This window comes from Bidens hawaiensis, unplaced genomic scaffold (genome assembly GCF_021521415.1).
Source record: "Bidens hawaiensis isolate Kalapana, Puna unplaced genomic scaffold, B.hawaiensis_p1.1 tig00019091_1, whole genome shotgun sequence".
NCBI classification, from domain to species: Eukaryota; Viridiplantae; Streptophyta; class Magnoliopsida; order Asterales; family Asteraceae; genus Bidens; species Bidens hawaiensis.
The window spans coordinates 103,841-126,858 of NW_027492901.1; the positions used below are offsets into that span (position 1 = coordinate 103,841).

The 23,018-nt window shown below is 42.6% G+C and overlaps 1 protein-coding gene across 1 annotated transcript; it reads left to right on the top strand.

Moving 5' to 3' along the window:
• Positions 1-19,979: 19,979 nt before the first annotated feature.
• LOC143557713 (trihelix transcription factor GT-2-like) lies at positions 19,980-22,610 on the top strand. Its single transcript, XM_077046718.1, has 2 exons — positions 19,980-20,521; positions 21,760-22,610. The coding sequence occupies exons 1-2, from the start codon at positions 20,193-20,195 to the stop codon at positions 22,595-22,597; spliced, it is 1,167 nt and encodes a 388-aa protein (XP_076902833.1). The 5' UTR covers positions 19,980-20,192; the 3' UTR covers positions 22,598-22,610.
• Positions 22,611-23,018: the final 408 nt, after the last annotated feature.

Here is a 23,018-nt window from a genome sequence, read left to right on the forward strand (position 1 = left end):
ACACACACAAAGCTCCTGAATCAAATAAACAATAATAATAATGGATTTGGCAAAATACAAACAATGATAATATGGTTCAAACGGGTCTCCAACGAGACCCAAATCCCAACTGTCCGGCCGAAACGGGAAACCGAGCCAGATCCGCAAGCCCGAAGCTGGAACCACCGGACCTGAGATGTTCCTCGTCCTTCACGCTGGTCACCGACGGCTCATGTTGTGACCTGGGTTCGAGTTCTGGCGAGGATGGGACCCGGCTCCGGTGATCTGAAAACAAGCAAAGGAACCCGAGGCACGATATAATTAAACCAGATCTGGAAAGCCGTGCGAATAGAATCCGAGCGAATGGAATGGGGTGCGAATCGTTGGAGGCAAACAATTCGTGCGGGTTGGTTCATGCGAATTATTTCTGAGCGAATTGATTCCGTGCGAATCGATTTGATGTGAATCCTTCGTATGCGAATTTCTTCATGCAACTTGAATTGTTTATTCGATGCGACTCATTCCTGTGCGAACCATGGTGATACGAAGCGATTAGAGATAGACCGGCCTTCATCTTTCGATGTGGATGTCTTGTGTAAAATGAAGATAGGAAGGCAAAGATAATAATAATAATAATAATAATAATAATAATAATAATAATAAGTTAAAGTAATAAATAATAATAATAATAATAATAATAATAATAATAATAATAAAAGAATGAAAACCCCATTCGTCTAATTTTTACTTGGATTCCGATAAACTAATTACTTGTTTGCTCAAAATAATTGAACTGAATGTTTTAATTTTGATTCAAAGGAAAGAAAGTGTGGAGTTGAAATAATTCACTCAGAACGCTTTTTAAAGGATTACGTGGTACGATTAAATCGAATAAGCCCTTCTGGAATAAATACTCAGCCGCTTGTGAACCGTCGGGTACTGTTTTATTCAATGTTTGTTCAATTACTCTTTTACCCGCAAAGGCAATGTAGGCATTGGGTTCAACAATAATGATATCCCCCAACATACCAAAACTAGCTGTCACCCCACCGGTAGTAGGAGATGTAAGGATTGGTACATAGAATAACTTTTTATTGGATTGATAATCATATAAAGCAGAAGAGATTTTAGCAATTTGCATCAAGCTCAAACTTCCTTCTTGCATGCGTGCCCCTCCAGAAGCACACACTATAATAAGAGATAGAAATTCTTTAGTAGCGTATTCAATCAAGCGGGTAATTTTCTCCCCAACTACGGATCCCATACTACCCCCCATAAACTGAAAATCCATAACCGCAATTGCTACGTTAATACCGTCTAGTTGCCCTATGCCTGTTTGAACAGCCTCGGTTAATCCTGTCTTTCTTTGATAAGAGTCGATCCGATTTTTATAAGACTCCTCCTCCGAATGAAATTCAATGGGATCCAGAGAGACCATGTCTTCATCCATAGGCTCCCAAGTAACCGGATCGATCGAAAGTTCGATTCTATCTGAACTACTCATTTTCAAATGATATCCACATTGTTCACAAAGATTCATTTTTGATTTAAAAAATTTCTTATAATTTAATCCATAACAATTTTCGCATTGAACCCACAAATGCTTGTATTTTTGAGTTACATCCAGATCAGTAGAACTTTCTAGATCAGTAGAACTTTCCAGATCAGTAGAACTTTCTCGTATAATTTGATCACTCGTTCTGGCATCCGCGTTTTGACTACTATTTCCACTTTCACCACAAATGGAACTAGAAATGTAATTGTGACTGGAATTGTCACTACCACTTACAGTGTAACTATCAATACAGATTTGAGACTTAAGATAACTGTCAATGCAACTATTCATGTGATTATTCCAAGTATACTGAGTATCATTCATGGAAGGATCATTCATGGAAGGATCATTGTCGGTATTCTTACTCTTAGATCCATTATTCAGATAACTAGAATTCCGATAAAAAGAACTTGCTAGTTCACTGCAAAAAGAAGGATCATTGTCAATCTCAAAAATTTGATTTTCAATATCAAAATATATAGAATAAATGTCCCCATTATTCTCTTTAACTAAAAAAGTATCATCAGAGATGAAATTCCGAATGTCCTTGACGCCAAAAGAAAGATCAACATTACTGTAATTGTCATGACCACTCCAACTCTGAATGTTTTTATCCGTATCATTTATATTCGGATCTTGACTTTCGTTGGCATTTTCAATTTCAATAGGACCAAGACTGCCCGTTGATTTACTTAGCCTACATCTGTGTTCGAACTCCTTCTTAAATAAGATCGAATTGAACCAACATCTTTTCATATAGTTTTATTGCTCCATATTTGCATGAAAATACAATAGATGAATAGTCATTCGACGAAAAATCATTTATTTGAATTTTGAATATTGTATTTCCTATCAGGAATAAGCATATAAATACAATCACTAGAATTATTAACTAATAAGAAGTGTGAGTATTGAAAAAAGGATTTGTTCTCTCCACAAACCTACGAACAATTTTTTCGTAAAATCTTATCTAATAACTAATAATAAGTTAAGTTTCTATGACAATACGAATACGGAACAAAAAGGACAATATGCAGGTTGGGTAGAAAGAGTTGTGATACCTGTCTCGATCCAGGGATGTGAAGGCATGAACGAAACCCTAATCTAAGACCCGACTCGTTTAGAACCCGCAACCCGTCTTATGCCAAACTAATGGTTTATGGGACACCCGTTCAAAAACACTTAAACATAAGAGCCCGTTGTAAATAGAAAAATTGAAAGAAACGTACGAACGAGGGATAGCTTACAAAAATATATATTTATATAATAGTAATAAGTATGAATAGTAATGAAATAATATAATAATAAACATAAATACGATAATAATAAATGTCGTTAAGAATGCAAACTAATAAAGACGATTCATTAATAAGATAAGGCCAAGTATATTAAATTAATATGAGCGATTAAAGAAGGTTACATGTCGGTTTAGTTAACTTAAAAGTTATCTCCGTTAACTCAATAAAATAAGTAAACAAGCAAATATAGAGGTTAATACTTGTACGCTATTAACAATTAGTCGGGCACAGTTGAAGAAGAGCATTACTATTAATTCGAAGAGGAATCGTCTACAAGTGAGTTCTAGCCCCCTTTTTCCTTTAAACGTTTTTGGGGCTGTATGCATACTCGTATGTGAAAGAATAGATATGTAATTTTAGTTAATGGTATATATCTTGTAAGAACGTGTCTATATATTAATTTATTGATATATATTTGAATGTTTGATTGATAGCTGATAGAATAGAAAGAGTTAGGGAACAAACCCTACTAATGCTTGCGTAGAATGTTATAGGAATTTAAACGAGTATGAATGTTGTGTATAGAAGAATGTGTATACGTTCATGCGTAGAGCCTTCGGACCTCATGCATCACAATAAGTTAGGATGGAAAATCCCTCTAACTTTATATGGCTCGGTTATGAGCAAGGAAGGCTCGGTTATGAGCAAGGATAGAAGGCTCGGTTATGAGCAAGGATTGATGGCTCGGTTATGAACAAGGATAGAAGGCTCGGTTATGAGAAAGGAAGGCTCGGTTATGAGCAAGGATAGGAGGCTCGGTTATGAGCAAGGATAGGAGCCTTGGTTATGAGCAAGCGCATAGGAATATAGTTATGAAACAATTGATAGACAGACATAGAGAAAGTAAGTAAAGATTATAGACGACATGTTATGTATAAAAGATGTGATGTATTTACAAATAGTTTGTTATAAAATGTAAAGAAACGTTAGAACTCACTCAGCGTATAGCTGACTTTTAGTATGCATGCAGGTATTGTGATGACGTGGCAAGCTTGAGACGCGTACGAAGCTATCCATATTGAAGAATAGATAGAGAAAGAAGTTGCTTTATAAATGTTTTAAATTTCCGCTGCGATTTGTATAGACTTCCGCTGTAGCAAACTACGTTTATGAGTAAATCCAACACCGAATGTAAGGCTACCGGGATCGAGGCCTTACAATAGAATTTAAAAAAATGGTAAAAAGAAAAAAAGTTTGGTTATTTTGGTTTGGTTTGGTTTGTGTAGTTTCATGCACACCCTTAGACTTAGGAAGAGTTTCAATCAGTTTAATCTATTTCATTTTAAACTTAATTTTTTTTTATTTTCCATGTTTGACCCGCTACGAGATAAACATAGGTCAATCGAACCATTTATAAAGAAATAGGTCAAAAATATTATCTCTGGTTTAGAATCAACAAGATAAAAACAGATGAGAAACAATTGTTGCATCAAAATCAACAAAGGTAGGGTTTAATGGGAGTATAGGGCATATCATAACCATGAAAATGGAGATCTTGAGTGTTTGTAGGAAGATGAGGCCCACTACTATTAATCGGAGCATGCTGCTCAGTTTTAGCTGATTTGATGAATATGCATGACGTGTTTGAATATATATATATATATATATATATATATATATATATATATATATATATATATATATATATATATATATAAATTTGGATAAAAGTTCCACACAAATCGGTTTTTAAAAATAGGTTTTCACCTACAACTAAACCACACACGAAAGGCAAGCGTACCTATCATTTGTAATAAAGTGTCGGCAAGAACCAAGTGTCAATCCATGGATTCGGTAATTTTCTAGTACTAAATCTTTGTAAATGACTAACCGAACAAAGAAATCTTAATTTGAATTTTTAACTAATTAAACTAGCATATAATGAAAACAAAGCAAGTAAAAATGCAAGAAACGATCAATCCAACAAAACTAACTAGACATGCATCCACTTTACCAATATGATAAAATAGCAATGATATGGTAAATATCATGAATCTAAACATAAATAATAGATTACAATCAAGCAACCTAATACTAACAAATAATCATCATGACGGGGTTTTAATCAAGAATTAAACATAGACTAACTTTTTTGTCAAAACAACAAAGTCTCATAATCAAAGGAAAGCTAGCACGAACAGCATTTTAACCACCTAAAATTACACTAAATTAGCTAAACTCATGAATTAAATATCAACTTATGAAACTTTAACTAGCAAGTTATCACCAAGTCAAGAATCATAACAACACTCATCAATTTTCCAATATCAAGTGTAGGGTTTCCTTGCTCATCAATAATATTATAACCAAACTAATCTTTACTAGTCATTCCTAACTTAGCAATGTAAACAAAGAAAACATGAACATTCAAAGTTTACAAACAAATATCTAGAACATAGTTTTCCAACATGAATGCCTAAACATTTGTAAGACTAACAAGGTATGAAATTCTAACAAGCATGAACAACATCAATATCAACTCATAACTTCAACATTTCCTTGAAAGAAAACCAAATTACCATAGCCATACATAGATAAAAATCACAATAGTAAAAGCTTCAACAATGTCTAGATAGTAAATGTTTTTAGCCCATAAGGTTTAATACAACTACAATCAATCTAGAAATAAGCTTACAAAACATGTTCTTAAACATTGAAATGCAAACCAAAATCAAGAAAGGATTGAAGGATGGAATGATGAATCTTATGTTGGTGGAAGCCATCAAGAATCCCCTAAAATTGCTGCACTTGGTTGAGAGAAAATCCCCAAGACTCCACACTCAAAATAAGGATAATGGATGTGTATATATGCTGTCTGGACGTCTGGCACGGGCCCACGCACGGGCTTGCACGGCCATGCCTCGATGTGGAAAGTCAACCCCTTGGTTTAATCTGACCAAAAAGTCAGATTTCTTTGTTCTGGCATGGGCTTGCACGGGCTGGCATTGGCTGGCACTGGCGGAATTCCCGGGAAGCACGGCCTTGCACGGGCTGGCACTGGCTGGCAGAATGCTGATATTTTTTTATCCACGAAACGCCCTCTTTTCATGTTTTTTTTTTGTCGGGCGGACGCCCGGACCTGCAAATTCAGAAATAACTCAAATAAGTACCAAAAACAATGAATTTGCATGGAGTTCGACATAAATATGAGGAAAATTCGATGCAATAAGATGTACACTTTGTGTTACATCAATGCTACTCCTTCTAAACTGAATATTGTCTATCTTTTGACGTAATAATTAGGACTAAAGTAGTATTGATTAGCTGGTTTTATGGAAAAGTTGATGCGCCATAAAAAAAATTAGAGTTGGGCTTACAGGCAAATGTTGTTGGGATTGCATTGTCATAAAGTTGTTCCCTCTAGTGTATGTTAACCGTAATCTCATTACCACTTGTTATAGAAAATGGGTTGTAATCGGTAACAGAATTACAGGAATTATTTGTCGCATAAAGAAAACACATTCCTGACTTACAATTGAAATAAATGATATATGACAATTGACATGCAAATGTGGTGAAAAGCCAATAGAGCCTATAATTAACAAAATCCATGCGTAAACTTCTTATTTGTAAGATACCTTTGTAGACGACTACTCCCCTTCACTCACTAGCTACTTCAGTTTTTCCTGATCAATTTCTTGAACAACAGAAGTATGAAAAAAATTAAGTAACGACACCTTAATCGAAGAAATAGAATCAATTGCTACAATTAAGTAGCAAAGCTTTAAGTTAATTTGTAGTAAATTTTTCTAATTTGTTAGTAAGTTATTTGTTGTCAGGCAACACAAACAACACCAGATGAGATGGGCGTAACTTCAAATCCTTAAGAGTGTATCAACCATAACATCATCAATTTCAAATTTTTGTAAACAAAAACCCCCCAAATTACCTGCAATCGTTGGCGGTAACAGCGACACCTCGAGATTTGCTTCAAAAACTTAACCTTCAAATCGTGAGGCAGATTGAAGGTGTGAGAAGAGATAGGTAGGGTTTGGAATGGAAGAGTTAGGCAGTTTGAGAGGATATAATCTTCGACCCAATCCAAATCCATCTCAAGACCCATGACCCACTGAAGAAACTCCAAGTGACCCGGGGCAGATTATAGATAATCTTGGGGTTAAGTAATGTTTCCCACGAGGATGAGGTTCAGCAGAGAAGATTGTTCTTCAGATGACCTGCAAAACAGACACCGTAAGCTCGTCACTGAGAAGGGGGGGGGGTTCCTCCTTGTGACCACCCTCCGGCGTGAGAATCAGACTAGATTGCTCTGAATATAAGTGTATATTAAGAGATTGCTAGATAAGATGAGATATCAGATCCTGTCCTTACCATTCCAAGGTGTTGGAGTATTTATAGCCGAAGGTAGGTTTCCTAGAAGGTACAGCCGGCTGAATAGTATTCCTGTTCTACCAACAGTGGACTACGCACAGACCATGCTGGTTGGTGGATAGGCTACGGCTGACAGTAACAAGGTCGGCTGTACACTGTTCCTTTACTGCCGGCTATGCACTGTTCCACCAACTATAGGCTGCGCACGTCCTATAGTAAGGGTTGGTGAGTAGGCAGCGGCTAATAGTGACAAACAGTACTAGAGGGTGCTCCTCCTCGTACTGTTGTCGGTGAGCTGTCACCCTGTGATTGGTTCATGGGCTGTTCTGGTCAGATCATCTGTTCTGCCCATACCTTAGCAGGTATAGTACAAAAGATCTTCCAGAAGCATACGGACTGGCTCATTTAGGCGGGAGTATTCCCGCCTTGCTCATTCCTTCATGTGACTACTGAAGTAGCTAGTGCCTTGTGCGTGTAGCCTTGCTGTTAGTGCGGGTAGCCTTCCCTGATGGCTTGTATCCGCAACTGCGGGAACAGGCGGGGTACTTCACCATTGGGAGGCTTTCCCTGCGGGTACAGCTGGCGTACTGCGCGTAAGGTTTTCTCTGAGCATGGTGGGTCCTGCGGGAGCAGTTGGTCGTTGCGCAGACGTCCCTGTTCAAGGTGAGTCTTGTGGGTCCAACTGGGCTCTGCTGGGACCTACCTCTTCAAGTCCCCCCAGTCTAATGTTCTTCTCATGAATTATTAATAAGTGAGGTGAACTTTTGGACTAGCAAGGGGTTTTGAAAAGGGGTTTTTAGGTTTTCCGTGGGGATTCTTCCCGCGGTTTTCCTGATGTCACGCAGAAATTCCCGACTTTTCTGCTTGATCTTTGGGTATGAAGCGGGTAGGTTTGTAACCTCCTCGCAAGTCAGGAGCGTTGAGTTCCACTTGTGTGGATTCTCCATGGGGTTTTGGTAGTTATCAACATATTGATCAATTATGCAAAAACCACCAATTCCATCTTAGAGTTTCAAACAATATAGTTCTCGACGTTCCCGTCATGTGGGGATGTTATTCCCGTTTCCGCAAGCATGGCCCAGAAGATCCTTCTTGGTTTGAATTCCCTGCAGAGTGCTAAGTATGTGAAGGGTTTTGCCTTGACACTGTACCCGCACTCGTCTTACGGTTACTTTACTTCCAAGGTATTCCTGGCGTCAATTCCCTGCGGGTGCTAACTATGTGAAGGGTTTTGCCTTGACACTGTACCCGCACCCGTCTTATGGTTACTTGGTTGCCAAGGTAAGGGGTATTTTCCCGCTTACTTTTGAATCTTTTTGAAACTTTTTTTTTTTTTTTTTTTTGAAATTCGAAGAGTTGGTGAAAGGATAAGAACAGTCCAAACATCTGAAACGTCGTGCGACGGTTTCTTCTGACTGTGTCAGGACGTGCAGGAAGTTATGGTGACGTGACAATACCTGGTCATTTCAGACGCTTTTTCAGGCGCGTGGGCGCGATTTTTCGGGCGCGTGGCCGCGAAATTAATGGTACGCGTCCTTTCAACAGCTGTTGCCAGCTTGCTTTTTGCCACGTGTCATAGTTTCATTGCACCTTCGATTTCTCTCTCCTCCGCATTAAATTCATCGCATTAATTGCGATTAGTATATAAAGGGGGAGAGGGTTCTTTGTAATCCACACTTTCACTCTTCTCTTCATCTTTAAAGCGATTTCCGGCGAATACTCACCTTTCAGTCGAGCATTCTTGAAATCGTTTTCTTCTTTCATTTGCAAGATGTCTTCTCGTGATCTCGAATCTACAGCCCAGGAGGCTGGGGTGTTTGCCGATGACAAGAGTACTGCTGGCGAGTGCCAGTGTGCTCTGCCTGTCGATCTGTATCAGTACATCGTCAGGAAGTTCATGCTCGAGTCTCTCGACCCTGAGTTTTCTGAACCCCATCAGACGGTGTACGATGCCCCCAGAGGCAAGATCGGGGTATATGCTGCATTCTTTGTTTATGGGAATCTTAGGTTCCCATTGACAAAGTTTGTGTACCGTGTCCTTGAGAGGCACGGTGTGCACCTGACCGAGGTGCACCCGATGGCGATTGCCAAGATTCGGCACTTCGAGTGGGTGTGCCGGATTCTGGGCATTGAGCCCTATGTTGACCGCCTGATGACCTTCTACTCTTGGAGGTGCATTCAGGGGTGGTATACGCTGATAACCCGGATTAAGGGTTTGAAGATTTGCGCAACCGAGCGCAGTCTTCGCTCGTGGAAGCGGGAGTTCTTCTACATCTCCGCTCGCGCCATCCCCCTTGCCATGAAATTCAAGAATGGGCAAGCACTTCCCAGCCTTCACGCCTCCAACTACCAGGAGGCGGAATGGTTCTCGAAGATATCCCGAGTCCAATCTCCGGTTTACCGGTTTGCGGAGTCCGGGATGGTGATGCTCGGGATGAGCCGGGTGTGGAAGGATGCGGATGCGCGAAAGATCCCGATCGTCCTCGAATACGGTTCGAACTCTGTTCCTTACGGTATGCCTTGTTTCTTTTTGTTGATTTAGAATCTCTTCTAACTTCTTTCCTGTTTATTTCAGAGGGGAACGACTTGCAGTCGCTCATGTACCCGCGGGAGGCTGACGGTCCCGCTCGGATGGGTATTCGCGCTCTAGACGAGAACGAGTTGCCCATCCTAGAACAAACGGTGGATCGGTTCGTGGAGGTCTACCCGTTAGGCCACGAGATCCTTAGCTCCAGGCGGCCAGGTAAGGCGCTATTCAACCCTCGACCCCTCAATGTTGAAACCTCTGCTGGAATTCCTCTAATCTTATGTTCTGATGAGGAATCCGCAGATAGTCCTCCGTTGGTGCGGAAGAAGAAGGCTGCCGGCGGGAAGGGGAAGGAGAAGGTGGCCTCCACTGCCGATCCGGTGCCTCGGTCTGATTCGGAGACCGAGAGCGAAGAGGTGGCGGGGAATCCCGGTGGTGATAAGACCACCGCTCCGGAGGCTGCGACGATTGTCACCTCCGGAGAGCCCAGGATGACAACGGTGACCGGCGTGAAGAGGCCGGCTCCATCGGGTTCATCCCCGCCCGTCCGCACTTTCAGGCTCAAGAAAACCCGTAAGTACAAACTTCCTTTATCTTTAACTTCATAGTTTTCCATCATTAATACTTATCTTCTTTGTGCAGGCGTGGATGTTGACGCATTCCAGGGTGGAGCGGGGAGGAGTACCCCTCCGCCCGTGACGGTAGGCTTGGTCAGCCTACCTGAGGCGACGACCCAGGTGGCTGCGCCTGCTTCCCCTGGTTCAGTTGCTCATTCCATTGAGCCAACTGTTCCAGTTGTGACGACATCACCGCCGGCTGTCAGTGCCATCTTTACCGCATCTTTCACTGAGCCGGCGGTTACTTTTGCTGCGGACTCCGCAGCGGCGACCGCGGCGGACTTCACCATGCCTCCTCCGTCATCGGCCTCGACGGCCGATCCTTCAGGTATGCATGGGGCTTCTCGCCAACCTCTGCCTCCTTCCCATCTACCTGACCTCTTGGACGGATTTCCCTTGGGTTCAGGTGACGGGTTTGGCGGCTATCGGCCTGTTATTGACCCTACAGGTGCGTAGGGTTCTCTTGGCCTATTATTATATATATATATATATTTTTTTATATATATAATCTTTTCCTAACTGCTTTTTGTTTTTTGCAGTGTCGGATTCCAATGAAGTGTATGTTCCACGATGGAACATCCACCGAGGAACAACCCTTCGCACCCCTGTGGAGTGCGTGGATTGGGCTCGTCACGCAGCTCCCAGTGGTGCGTTGGGGGAAGCCATGGCTAGCTACCAGGAGGGTAGGCTAACCAATGAGCTTTGGGTTCTCCTGGCCCGGATGCAGCCCCGCGTCGAGCTGCTTTGTCGTGAAAACGACAAGTTAAAAGCAGCTCGCATTCAAGAAGTGGCTCAGGCGCGGGCTGTCCGGGAGGAGAATAGGAGGCTCTCCGCCGCGGCTGCAGAGAAGGAGAAGGCGTTCAAGGCCCTTGAAGTTGAGGTTCAGGCCCGTCTCGAGGCCCGTTCCAAGGCTGCCCAAGCTGTTAACGAACAGCTTCGGCTGGCTAAGGAAACTGCTAGGAACGCAACTGAAAGGGCCACCAAGGCTGAAGCTGTTGCTGAGCCTCTACGCCTCTAGAATGAGGAACTTAAAGCTAAATTAGAGGCGCTTCAACAGGCTCATGATGCCTTGGCGATGGAGGACGCGAAGAAGCTCTAAGAGATCCTGGACCAGAGGGGCGTGCTTGACCACACTGAGCGGAAGCTAAAGGGCGTCGAAGAGGCTGCTGCAAAGGAAGTGTTGCTTGCCAACCTTAATAAAAGTGAAGCCGAACGCGCCTGTACCCAAGCTCAAGCCGCCCTCCAAGAAGCTCTGGTTGCCAAGGAATGGCTTCTTCGAGAAGCGTTGTCTCAGGTAAGCTTTTCATGTCTTTACGCTTTTCTTTGTAAATAGAAAAGGTTTTGATACTTGTATTTTTTCTTTTTTGTAGGTTGTGCATCGGGTCTTCTCAGAGACGTCTTATGACGATGCTATGAGCGCAGCCCTCAACACTTCTCATGAGGATGGGGAGAAGGCCGGCTTCCTGCTTGGTCTAGGGTTTGTTGAGAAAGGCATCCCGCCTTCCAACTTCCCTTTGTATGATGTGGATACTGAAGCTGTTTATGACCAAGCAGTGAACCAGTATGCCGCCTTCTCTCATCCGGTGGTGGAGAAGGTGAACGAAGTCGCTGCTGCTGATGATGGGCTAGCTATCCTTACAGCTTTCCTTGAACCACCACGCTCTACTGATGGAGCGGGTCCAAGTGGAAGTGGTCCTGAAGCTTGATTCTGAAGATCCCTTTCCACCATTAGCGTAGATTTTTGCTTTTGTATAGCAATCTTTGTAATATTTGAATTTGATGGAATAAAGATTGTGTTAGTTCTTTGCCTTGTTTATTTTACGCATGTTTTGATCTAACTTAGCAATTTCTTTAGTACTTAGATAAGTTAACTTTTTAACGTGGCAAATTATAAGTTTGTTTCGCTTCCTCTTTCATGATTGTGCCGGTATGACCGTCACTTACACTTAGTAGGATGGCTTAACTTTACTTATATCTGACCTGCGTGGAAGTTTTCCTTTGAAATTTTCTAAGTGTTCAGAATAAGTTAACCTTTGTACGTGGTAGATGATAAGTTGAAGTTTTGCCTCCTTGTTCGTGATTGTGCGGGTAAGACCGTCACTTGCACTTACAAGGATGGCTAAACTTTACTTACATCTGACCTGCGTGTAGGTTTTCCTTAAAACTTGAAATTTTTACCGTTGTGTTTATGCGGGTTTTGCCGCATTCCACACGTAACGACTTACTTCTTCCCCTATTTATGCGTTGAATACCGGCACATCAGTGTGGGAAGTTCATAAGTATAAAGGTAAGGCTATTAACACATTGCGAAAGGAGAATCATTTCCATTAGAAGTGGCTCTAGGCCTTTTCTTTACAAGTTTGGAATTGATCTACATATAACATTTGCGTAATTGAGCTCCATTCCATGTTCTTGGGATGGGAGTGCCATCGAGCCTTTCGAGCCGGTACGCGCCCTTTCCCAGAACTTCTTTGATAAGGTATGGCCCTTCCCAGATCGGGGCCAGCTTTCCTGGGCGTTCTTGGTTCGAAGCCTCGTTGTTACGCAGTATGTAGTCTCCTACATTGAAGTTGCAGAGTTTTACCCGCGTGTTGTAGTACTTTTGCATTTGTCGCTTGTAGTTCTCTTCACGTACTGCGGCTAAGTCTCTGCGTTCCTCGGTTAGCATAAGATCTAACCGTCTTTCCGCATCATTGTCTTCTGGCTGAATCAAGACCCTTGGTGAGGGTAAACCAATTTCGACCGGGACCATGGCTTCAGTGCCATAAGTGAGACTGAACGAGGTTTCTCCCGTACTGGCCTTCTTCAGCGTTCTGTTTGCCCAAAGGACGTGCGGAAGCTCGTCCACCCAGCCGGATCTGTGTTCCAAGAGTCTTTTCTTTATGCCTTCAACGATGCTCTTATTTGCTCTTTCCACCTCACCATTACCTTGCGGGTGTGCCACTGAGGTAAAGGTGTGGGTGATTTGAAGTTCTTTCAGCCACTGTTGTAGCTTCTTGTCAGCAAAGTTGGTGCCGTTATCGCTCACCAAATTCTGTGGAAGTCCAAAACGACAAATAATAATTTCCTAAATAAATTTTTTGATATGTTTTGCGGTTGTTTGGGCTAAGGGTTTTGCTTCTATCCACTTGGTGAAGTAGTCGATGGCTACCACTAGGAATTGAACATTTCCTGCTGCTGTAGGAAATGGGCCTGTCACATCGATGGCCCACTTCTGAAATGGCCATGAAGAGGTGACTGGAACAAGTTCATTCTTCGGGCGGTGCGTGTTGGGTGCGTAGAGCTGGCAAGACCTGCATTTTCTGATGTATGCCAGCGCATCCGTATGCATCCCCGGCCAAAAGTATCCCGCGTTGTTTAGCTTAGCTACAACAGCGCGGGGACCTGCGTGTACTCCACAGATGCCTTCGTGTACTTCCCTTAGGAGGTAGTCAGCATCTTGGTTGTCCACGCATCTTAAGAGTGGGCCAAGAAAGTTACGTCTGTAAAGGATGTCATCGATGAGTTGATAATTCAGTGCTTTACAGCGTAGTTTTCTTGCCTGTGTTTTTGACTCTGGTAGTGTACCTGCCGCAAGGTATTTTATTATTGGTGTCATCCACGTTTCTGTGCCGGATTGGATGACACAAATTTCCTTGTGCGGGACCGAAGGTGTCTCGAGGAGTTCAATGCGGATGTCCTTTCCTAAGTGGGTGAAGGCTAATGATGCAAGCTTGCTTAACGCATCCGCAGATTTGTTTTCACTTCGCTTGACGTGTATGACTTTGCAGTCGTTGAAATCGCGCATAAGGGATTTTGCTTGTGCGAGGTACAGGGCCATTGTGTCGTTCACGGCCGTGTATGTCCCGTTGATTTGATTGGCTACTAACATGGAATCCACGTGGGCTTCCAAGTTTTTCACTCCCATCTTACGCGCAATTCTCAGCCCAGCCAAGAGTGCCTCATACTCGGCTTCGTTATTCGTACTTGGAAAATCCAGTCGAATAGCGTAAGTGTATTCTTGGCCTGCTGGGTTGGTTAGTTTCAGCCCTGCGCCTGAACCCTCGTTACTGGCTGCTCCATCAGTGTAGAGTCGCCAGACATCATTGATGTCTTGTGCTGGAGAGGGTTGAGCCTCTTCCTGGCACTCTTTTTCCCGCGATGCAGGCACTTCGGCAATAAAGTCGGCCAAAACCTGGCCTTTTATGGCTGGTCTTGGTTTATACTTTATCGCGTACTCCCCCAACTCAATTGCCCATTTGGCTAGGCGTCCCGATAACTCGGGTTTGCCTAGAACGTTTGCAAGTTTGAAGTTGGAGAGAATGGTGATTGGGTGACCCTGGAAATATCGTCTTAACCTGCGTGAAGCGTGTATAAGTGCTAAGACTAATTTTTCGAGGATAGAGTACCGGGTTTCTACGTCTGTTAGGATACGACTGACATAATAGATTGGCATCTGGATGCCTTTTCGCTCTACTAGCAGGACTGCCCCGGTTGCTCTATTTGTTGTGGAAAGGTATAGGATTAACTCTTCTCCCGCTTTTGGTGCTGTGAGCGTTGGGAGTTCGATCAAGCGTGACCGAATCTCCTGAAAAGCTGCTTCCGCTTCTGGTGTCCAGCGGAAGTGCGTTTTCTTTAAACAGTTTCTCAACGTTGACACGAAGGGAAACGACTTATCCGCGTGGTTTGCCAAAAAGCGATTAAGTGCCACTAGTCGTCCATTCAGTGTCTGAGCCTGTTTGATGGTAGTAGGTGATTCCATTTTGATAATGGCTTCGACCTTTTAAGGGTTCGCTCTGAAGCCATCTTTAGTGACGATGACCCCCAAGAACTTCCCTTCTTCCATTCCAAAGGCACACTTGCTCGGGTTGAGCTTCATGTTTATCTTCCTGAGCGTGTTGAAAGTTTCTTCGATGTCTTTCAACATCGCTTCTGGGTCAGGGCTTTTGATGACCAAGTCATCCATGTAGACTTCCAAGTTCCTCCCAATTTGGGCATGAAACTGGTTGTCCATCAGGCGTTGGTATGTGGACCCGGCATTCTTAAGTCCGAATGGCATCATTTGGTAACAAAATGTGCCATCGGGCGTCCGAAAAGCGGTTTTGTCCTGATCATCAACGGCCATGTAGATTTGATGGTACCCCTTATACGCGTCCAGGAAGCATTTAAGGCGGAACGGTGCCAACGAATCCACCTTAAGATCAATTTCGGGTAACGGATAACAATCTTTGGGGCATGCTTTGTTCAAGTCCTTGAAATCTATGCACATGCGCCATTGTTTGTTATTCTTCGGTACCATAACGGGATTTGCAACCCATGTTTGATATCTACTAACGCGTACGATGCCTGCGTCAAGGAGTTCCTTGACTTGGGTTCTACACGCGTTAGTTTGTTCTGGCCCCATTACTCTGCGCTTTTGTACGATTGGCGTAACAGTCGGATCGCATTTGAGCTTATGCTCTGCCTTACTTCGGGGTACACCAGTCATGTCAGCTGGTGTCCACGCGAATATGTCAGCGTTTTTCTGTAATAAGCGCTTGAGTAAGGTGCGTGTGGGATCAACAACTGTTGGGCCAATGGAAACGGCCTGGTCAGGGTACTTGCCGTTGAAGGCCCATCTTTCTGTTTCGGTGATGGTTGGTTTAGCCATCTTTGGTTTGGGTTTAGATGAGACAGATGCGATGCATACCTGGGGAATGCCGGTGATCATCGCTACACCCTCAGCTGTTGGCCATCCCATCATGCCGTGGACTGAGGATACCACGGCGTTGAATCTTGCCATCCCATCTCTTCCGAAGAGAATGTCGTATGTGTGGTGTGGCTTCCTCATTACGACAAAATCCACGTCTTCTGTGCGTGAGTGATTCCCGTCCGTAAGAGTGACGGGGAAAGATAGGATACCCAGGGGGTGTTTGTGCTGCCATCGAACCCTTCCATCGAGGCGCAGATCGTTTCCAGGCGTTCCTTGTCTTCGTCATCTAGCTTGTCGAAGAACTGCCTGTACATCACCGTTGACGAGGCGCCGTTGTCAGCAAGAGTGCGAGAAGTGATGTAGTGCCCCAGCTGGCTTTTGATGACGATAGGGCCTTCCTTGCTGGGTCCTCCTGGCACTCGCGGGAAGCGCACCTAAGCTTCCTTCCACGCGCATGGTTCTGTCGCTCGCCTTTTTCTTCCTCTGATGTTACCATGAACCATGTTGATGCTGATGTCAACGGGCTTTCGTCCGTTGCCTCTGTACCGGTTATCATTCCTTCCTCCCTTCTTGATTGATGCCACAAGGTGTGCAAGTCTTCCATCCTTGACGAATGTTTCAACAATATCCTTCAAGGATGTACACTCCTCCGTACTATGACCTTTTGTCCCGTGGAAGTCACAGGATTTGCTTTGATCCGCATTAGGTCGCTGCCGGATCATTGGAGCTTTTGGCCATGGTAGCTTTTCAGTGGCAAATATATCCGTGACGCTTTTGGTGAGTGGCGTCCACCGGTGTTTTTGACTTGAAGGGTGTGTGTTATTTCTTCCGCCAACAAGAGGGTGAGAGCTGGATGAGGTGTCGAAGTTTACCCTTGACTGCCAAATACCTAGCTTCCTCTTTTTGTTCTGCCGGGCGATCCGAACATTGTTTTCTCTAGTCCTTTGCGTGTAGAGGTGTGTACTCTGGGGAAGATCCCTTCCCAGTTGCTTCTCCGTCTCGGCAAAGCGCTTGGCCGCCGTCATGATGGCATCCCATGTGGATGGCATGCCGTCCTTACCCGTCAATGTGCGGATAAGCTCTGGGTATTCGGCGCCCTGGATGAAAGCGGCGGCGAACAAGATCTTCACTTATGTTGCCCAGACTTAGCTTTTTGGAGTTGAAGCGAGTGATGAAGTTTAGTAAAGATTTATCCTCCTCTCTGACGCAGTTGAGGATCGTCCACTGTTCTTCAGTATATTTCCTTTGTTGGCTGAAGTGTTGGCTGAACTTGTTTTGAAAGTCCGCCCAATCATATATGTGGTGGACCGGTAAACGATCGAACCATGCCCTGGCCGCTCCAACCAGAGTCATCTGAAACATATAGCACCACGTGGGTTCCGTCCAGTTACTGACGGTTGCCCCCGCAATGAATCTGTTCAAGTGGTCGTCTGGGTCAGATAGACCATCATAAGTGCCAATGTTGGACATTTGTTTGGCACTTCTCGGGGCGATTGCTTCCGCAATGTCCCTTGCGAACTTTGACTTTCCTGCATTTGTAGCAGTTGGTCTAAAGGTTTTGGAGAAGTCACGCGGGTTTCTCTCCGCATTCGTTGGTTTAAAGGCTTCCCCAAAATTCCTTTTCGGTTGAAGTCCGTTTCCTTACGCTTCCCTTTCGCCTTATGGCGAGGGTTTGCGTCGGTATCGGATTCTTCCCTCTCATCGTCTGAGTACTCGCACTCACTGTTCATATTGAGATGTTGGCGAGTACTGCCGAATTCGTCAGCCTGTTGAACTGAATGCAAGCGTTCATCCAATTCAGCTTGGAACTCTTTCTGACGTGCTTCGGCACACGCCTTTACTTGATCTAGTGTTTGGCGAGGGACCCTCGTTCGTTTTTCCAACTGGGCATTAGTGAACCCTAGTGGAATATTGTTTACTGCACTTGCCCCGGCTTGGGTAACCGGGGTAGTGTTCGTAAAATTTGTATAACCGCCGGTGTTCCCAGTTGCTGGGGTTGTGGTCACCGGGGTTTCTTGGTCACTTACTGGCCTTGGGACCGGAGTAACGTTAACCATTTCTTCAGAAATTTTGAAAAAACTAAGAATTAGTTCTAGCTTTTATGCACGGATGGCGCCAATGAAGAAACACCAAGTGACCCGGGGCAGATTATAGATAATCTTGGGGTTAAGTAATGTTTCCCACGAGGATGAGGTTCAGCAGAGAAGATTGTTCTTCAGATGACCTGCAAAACAGACACCGTAAGCTCGTCACTGAGAAGGGGGGGGGGTTCCTCCTTGTGACCACCCTCCGGCGTGAGAATCAGACTAGATTGCTCTGAATATAAGTGTATATTAAGAGATTGCTAGATAAGATGAGATATCAGATCCTGTCCTTACCATTCCAAGGTGTTGGAGTATTTATAGCCGAATGTAGGTTTCCTAGAAGGTACAGCCGCCTGAATAGTATTCCTGTTCTACCAACAGTGGACTACACACAGGCCATGCTGGTTGGTGGATAGGCTACGGCTGACAGTAACAAGGTCGGCTGTACACTGTTCCTTTACTGCCGGCTATGCACTGTTCCACCAACTATAGGCTGCGCACGTCCTATAGTAAGGGTTGGTGAGTAGGCAGCGGCTAATAGTGACAAACAGTACTAGAGGGTGCTCCTCCTCGTACTGTTGTCGGTGAGCTGTCACCCTGTGATTGGTTCATGGGCTGTTCTGGTCAGATCATCTGTTCTGCCCATACCTTAGCAGGTATAGTACAAAAGATCTTCCAGAAGCATACGGACTGGCTCATTTAGGCGGGAGTATTCCCGCCTTGCTCATTCCTTCATGTGACTACTGAAGTAGCTAGTGCCTTGTGCGTGTAGCCTTGCTGTTAGTGCGGGTAGCCTTCCCTGATGGCTTGTATCCGCAACTGCGGGAACAGGCGGGGTACTTCATCATTGGGAGGCTTTCCCTGCGGGTACAGCTGGCGTACTGCGCGTAAGGTTTTCTCTGAGCATGGTGGGTCCTGCGGGAGCAGTTGGTCGTTGCGCAGACGTCCATGTTCAAGGTGAGTCTTGCGGGTCCAACTGGGCTCTGCTGGGACCTACCTCTTCACCCGCGAATTTTAATGCTTAAACAAGTTGAAACCGGGTTAAATGAATGAGAGCTCACCATTTATGGATACAAGTTATTTACTACAGTGAAAACTCGATAAATTAATACTCGTTTATTTAATAAACTCTCTAAGATAATATTTTTTGCCGGTCCCGACTCGGGGATAGGGTGCTAAATTAATAATTTGCTAAAATTATAAGATAATACATTTTTGATAATTTCTTTAGACCCCATAAAATATAAATTAATAATTCCTTATATATAGCATATTACATGAATGATTTATGAAGGTTTCTTGAAAAATGACTCAATTGTCTTTTGTTTTTTGTTGAAATCAATTTCCCCTTGAATCTCGTCTCTAATTTTCCTTAGCATGGTAAGAACTTCTGGTGTTGTTTTCTCATAGCTCAACAAGAAATTGTTCAATGTGATTGCCGCTTTAATAGCTTCGTTTCGCGAAGGGGGCTCCATTGTAGAACTTTCATCATCTTCTTCATCAATATCATCTTTATTAATTCCAATAACGATTTCAATAATTTCTTCATCAGTCAACAACTGTGCAACTACATTTTCTTCTGAGTGAGTTAGAACATTCTACTATAAATTAATAAAATATTAATTAATTTATAAATTAATAATTAATAATTTATCGATTAATTAATAACTCTTTTAATTAATAAATTTTGGTGGTCCCAAGTATATTATTTTATAGAGTTTCTACTGTACTTCAAACTCTTATTTTTTTTATTCTGGACCGTGTGAGTTATTTGTTTCCATCTCCATTTTTCTACCAATTATCAAGTAACCTGGTAGCTCGATAGGGGGTGGTGAGCGACCAGAACGTGACATCTCATCTTTTTTAATAGGCAATTATATAGATAGTTTGATTACTACTACTTTCCAGATTCCACATTTCTTGAAATAGACAAGGGTCTATTCCCACACACACAACAAAACTACAAGGACCAATATCACCAATTAGCAAACAAACTTTAACCACCAATTTTACCCACACAAAAGTCACCACTCACCACGACCACACCAACCTACTCCTTCCACCACAGCCGCTTTATTATTATTATTATTATTATTATTATTATTATTATTACCTTTTCACCGCCGGTGCAAATGGAAGTGTTCACCGGCGACCACACCGACGTCGTTTTGTTCTCCGACACCCACTTCTCCCCGTACTCTTTACCCACCTCCGACTCCTTCTCCGATCACCACAAAATCTCAATCTCCACTGACCATTTTCAGCCGCCGCAAAAGCTCCGACCAATTAGGTGCAGCAACAACAACGTACGAAGCTTCTCCGACCGCTGTGGGTCAGATGATCCGGTTGATGCCAAGCCGCTGAGCTGGCACCCGGAAGCTGGAGTGTATAATGGTGAAATAAACACTTGTTCTAATTTAGGGTTACCAGTTGCAGAGTGTCAAATTGAAGCTGCAATAAGGTAGTTTTTTTTAATTACTTTGTTTATTTTTATGAAATATGAAATGGGTTTTTTAATTTGAGCTCTAAAGTGTCCCCTTTTCAACATTATTGGTCTTAAAAATAGTTTATTACATATCATTTGCATTTTGAGCATATTTATAACTGGCTCATAAAATTTTAATTACTTTGTGCTTTTGGGTTATGTACATATAAAATTGTTGTTTGTATGAAATATGAAATGGGCTTTTTAATTTGAGTTCTAAAGTGTCCCCTTTTCACCATATTTGGCCTTATAAACATTAAGACATGGTTTGCATATCATTTGCATTTTTTGAACATATTCATAAATGGCTCTTAAATGATTAAATTTAAGTAATCTTAATACGTGGAAGGGGTTTTTTGAGACAGGATTCTTGAAATTGTTATCTTTATAAAAAAATGTAGAATTTTTTCTCATGTGTATGATTGGATTAAAGTGGTGACATCAATGTGGAAAAGAGAGCATTAGTTATATACATTTTTGGTACTTATATCTTTTCAAGATAATGACTTGTTACTAGAAGTGGTTACACCAGCTTGCCATTTGATTTTGTTTCCCTCATTACACTTGTTTCTTCAAGAATATGTGTCAAGTCACTACTTTTTGATGGAAATTGTCGACAAGATTTGTTTCTATTCGTCGGATTATATGTTAGTATTGACGATCTCACAAACAGAAACCGTAAATTTCAAGTCTTTGTTCTTGAGATGTGTGGTTCAACAAGTTTTTGTTCTTGAACATGATGTGACATATTAGAGGAAGAATAAATTGAACTTCTTTATGGTTAGAGGCCAACTATTTTACCATAGGATTGAATTATTAGTTTGTTGCACATATGATATATGTGAACCGTGTTGGCTTTGCGGAAGCTTGGGCTTTGGTTTCGGCCTGTTACTTGAAGACATGGGAGGTTTTTGGACCAGCCTACGACTATATCTCTTATTGTGGCTCGTTTATGTTTTCTTGTTCTCTAAGCTCAATCTCATATCTATTTATATGTCATCTTGTACTTGTAATCTCTCAGCACGAGAGACAATAATAAATTCCTGGTTGCAACCCTTGACTTGGGTCAGCTTAGATCGAACCACGTAAATCATTGTATCTTGTGTTCGTTTACTTTTCTGCAGTTTGATTGTGTGTGTGTGTATGTGCACGCATGTTTGCATAACCGAGATCCTAACAAACCACGTATATCTAACTCTTTTTTTCCTTTTCAGCCCTTGTTCATCTGATGAAACCATCAAATTGCAAAATCAACCAATCAAGGAGCCAATAAACAAGAAAAAGAGGAAGAGAAAGTCAAGGAAGAAGATGGAGTTCTATTTCGAAAGAATGGTGCAAACAGTAATGGAAAAGCAAGAACAAATGCATAAACAATTGATTGACATGTTGGAACAAAATGAAAAAGAAAGCATCATACGCGAACAAGCATGGAAGAAGCATGAAACCGAGAGAGCCAAGAGGGATGAACAAGCTAGAAAACAGCAGGTTTCTCAATGTCAAGCTCTCCTTTCCTTCATCCAGAAGACATTGGGCCAAGAAATTCAAATCGCAAATCATCCTGACACGAATCTTGAAAGTCAAGAAAAGTCAAAGTATGATGATGATGATATACTAATGAAAAACATTGAAGAATCTGAAGGTGACCCGAATGGCAGAAGATGGCCAAAATCTGAAGTGCAAGCACTTATAACTGTTAGAGTTGCTCTGAATCATATGTTTGAAAATGGGAAGGGACCAAAAGGGTCTATTTGGGATGAAGTGGCTGCTAGTTTATCGGGTATGGGCTATTACCGGACTCCAAAAAAGTGCAAAGAGAAATGGGAAAATATTAATAAGTATTATAGAAGAACGATGGAGAAAGGGAAGGCAACGAGTAAATCGTGCTCGTATTTCAAGGAGTTGGAAATGTTGCACAAAAACGGCTTCAGTTCCGCAATTTCTCATGATGAGGATCAAAGCAACGAAGGCTTTGTTTCAGCAATTTCTCATGATGAGGATCAAAGAAATGCTGTTATGATTGTACCAAATGGAGAAGGGGAAGGCAACAAGTAAATCTAGACGCGTTTGGGATAATGTTTTATGGTTGTATCAAATTTTGTTCGAGTGTAGACTTGATGAACTTATTTTTGTTGTATGGTTGCCATAGAAGTAGAAGAAATGGTGTTTTATGTGAGTTTGATGGCAGGTACTATAGTTTTAATGGAATACAATGTACTGTTGACTTTGACCTTGACTTTATGCAATGAAATGCTCAAAACACCATAATGTAGCGGTGAATTTACAGTTTTCCAACTGACCCACTTCAACTTCTCTTGCTCTTCTATTTGTCATATGTCAAATCAATTACATAAGCAAGGAATGAAAGAAAAGGTGTGGCAAGCTGATGTGGAATTCATATATTCTTTTGACGTTCGCTTTCTACATTCAAAGTATATAGGGGATATATAGAATTCTACCTTTACCTTTAATGTAT

Bases quoted from the DNA above. Each gene is read 5' to 3' on its own strand.
- LOC143557713 (XM_077046718.1), top strand. From the start codon at position 20,193: ATGGAAGTGTTCACCGGCGACCACACCGACGTCGTTTTGTTCTCCGAC. The intron at 20,522-21,759 runs GTAGTTTTTTTT...TTTCCTTTTCAG, and splicing joins CAAATTGAAGCTGCAATAAG to CCCTTGTTCATCTGATGAAA.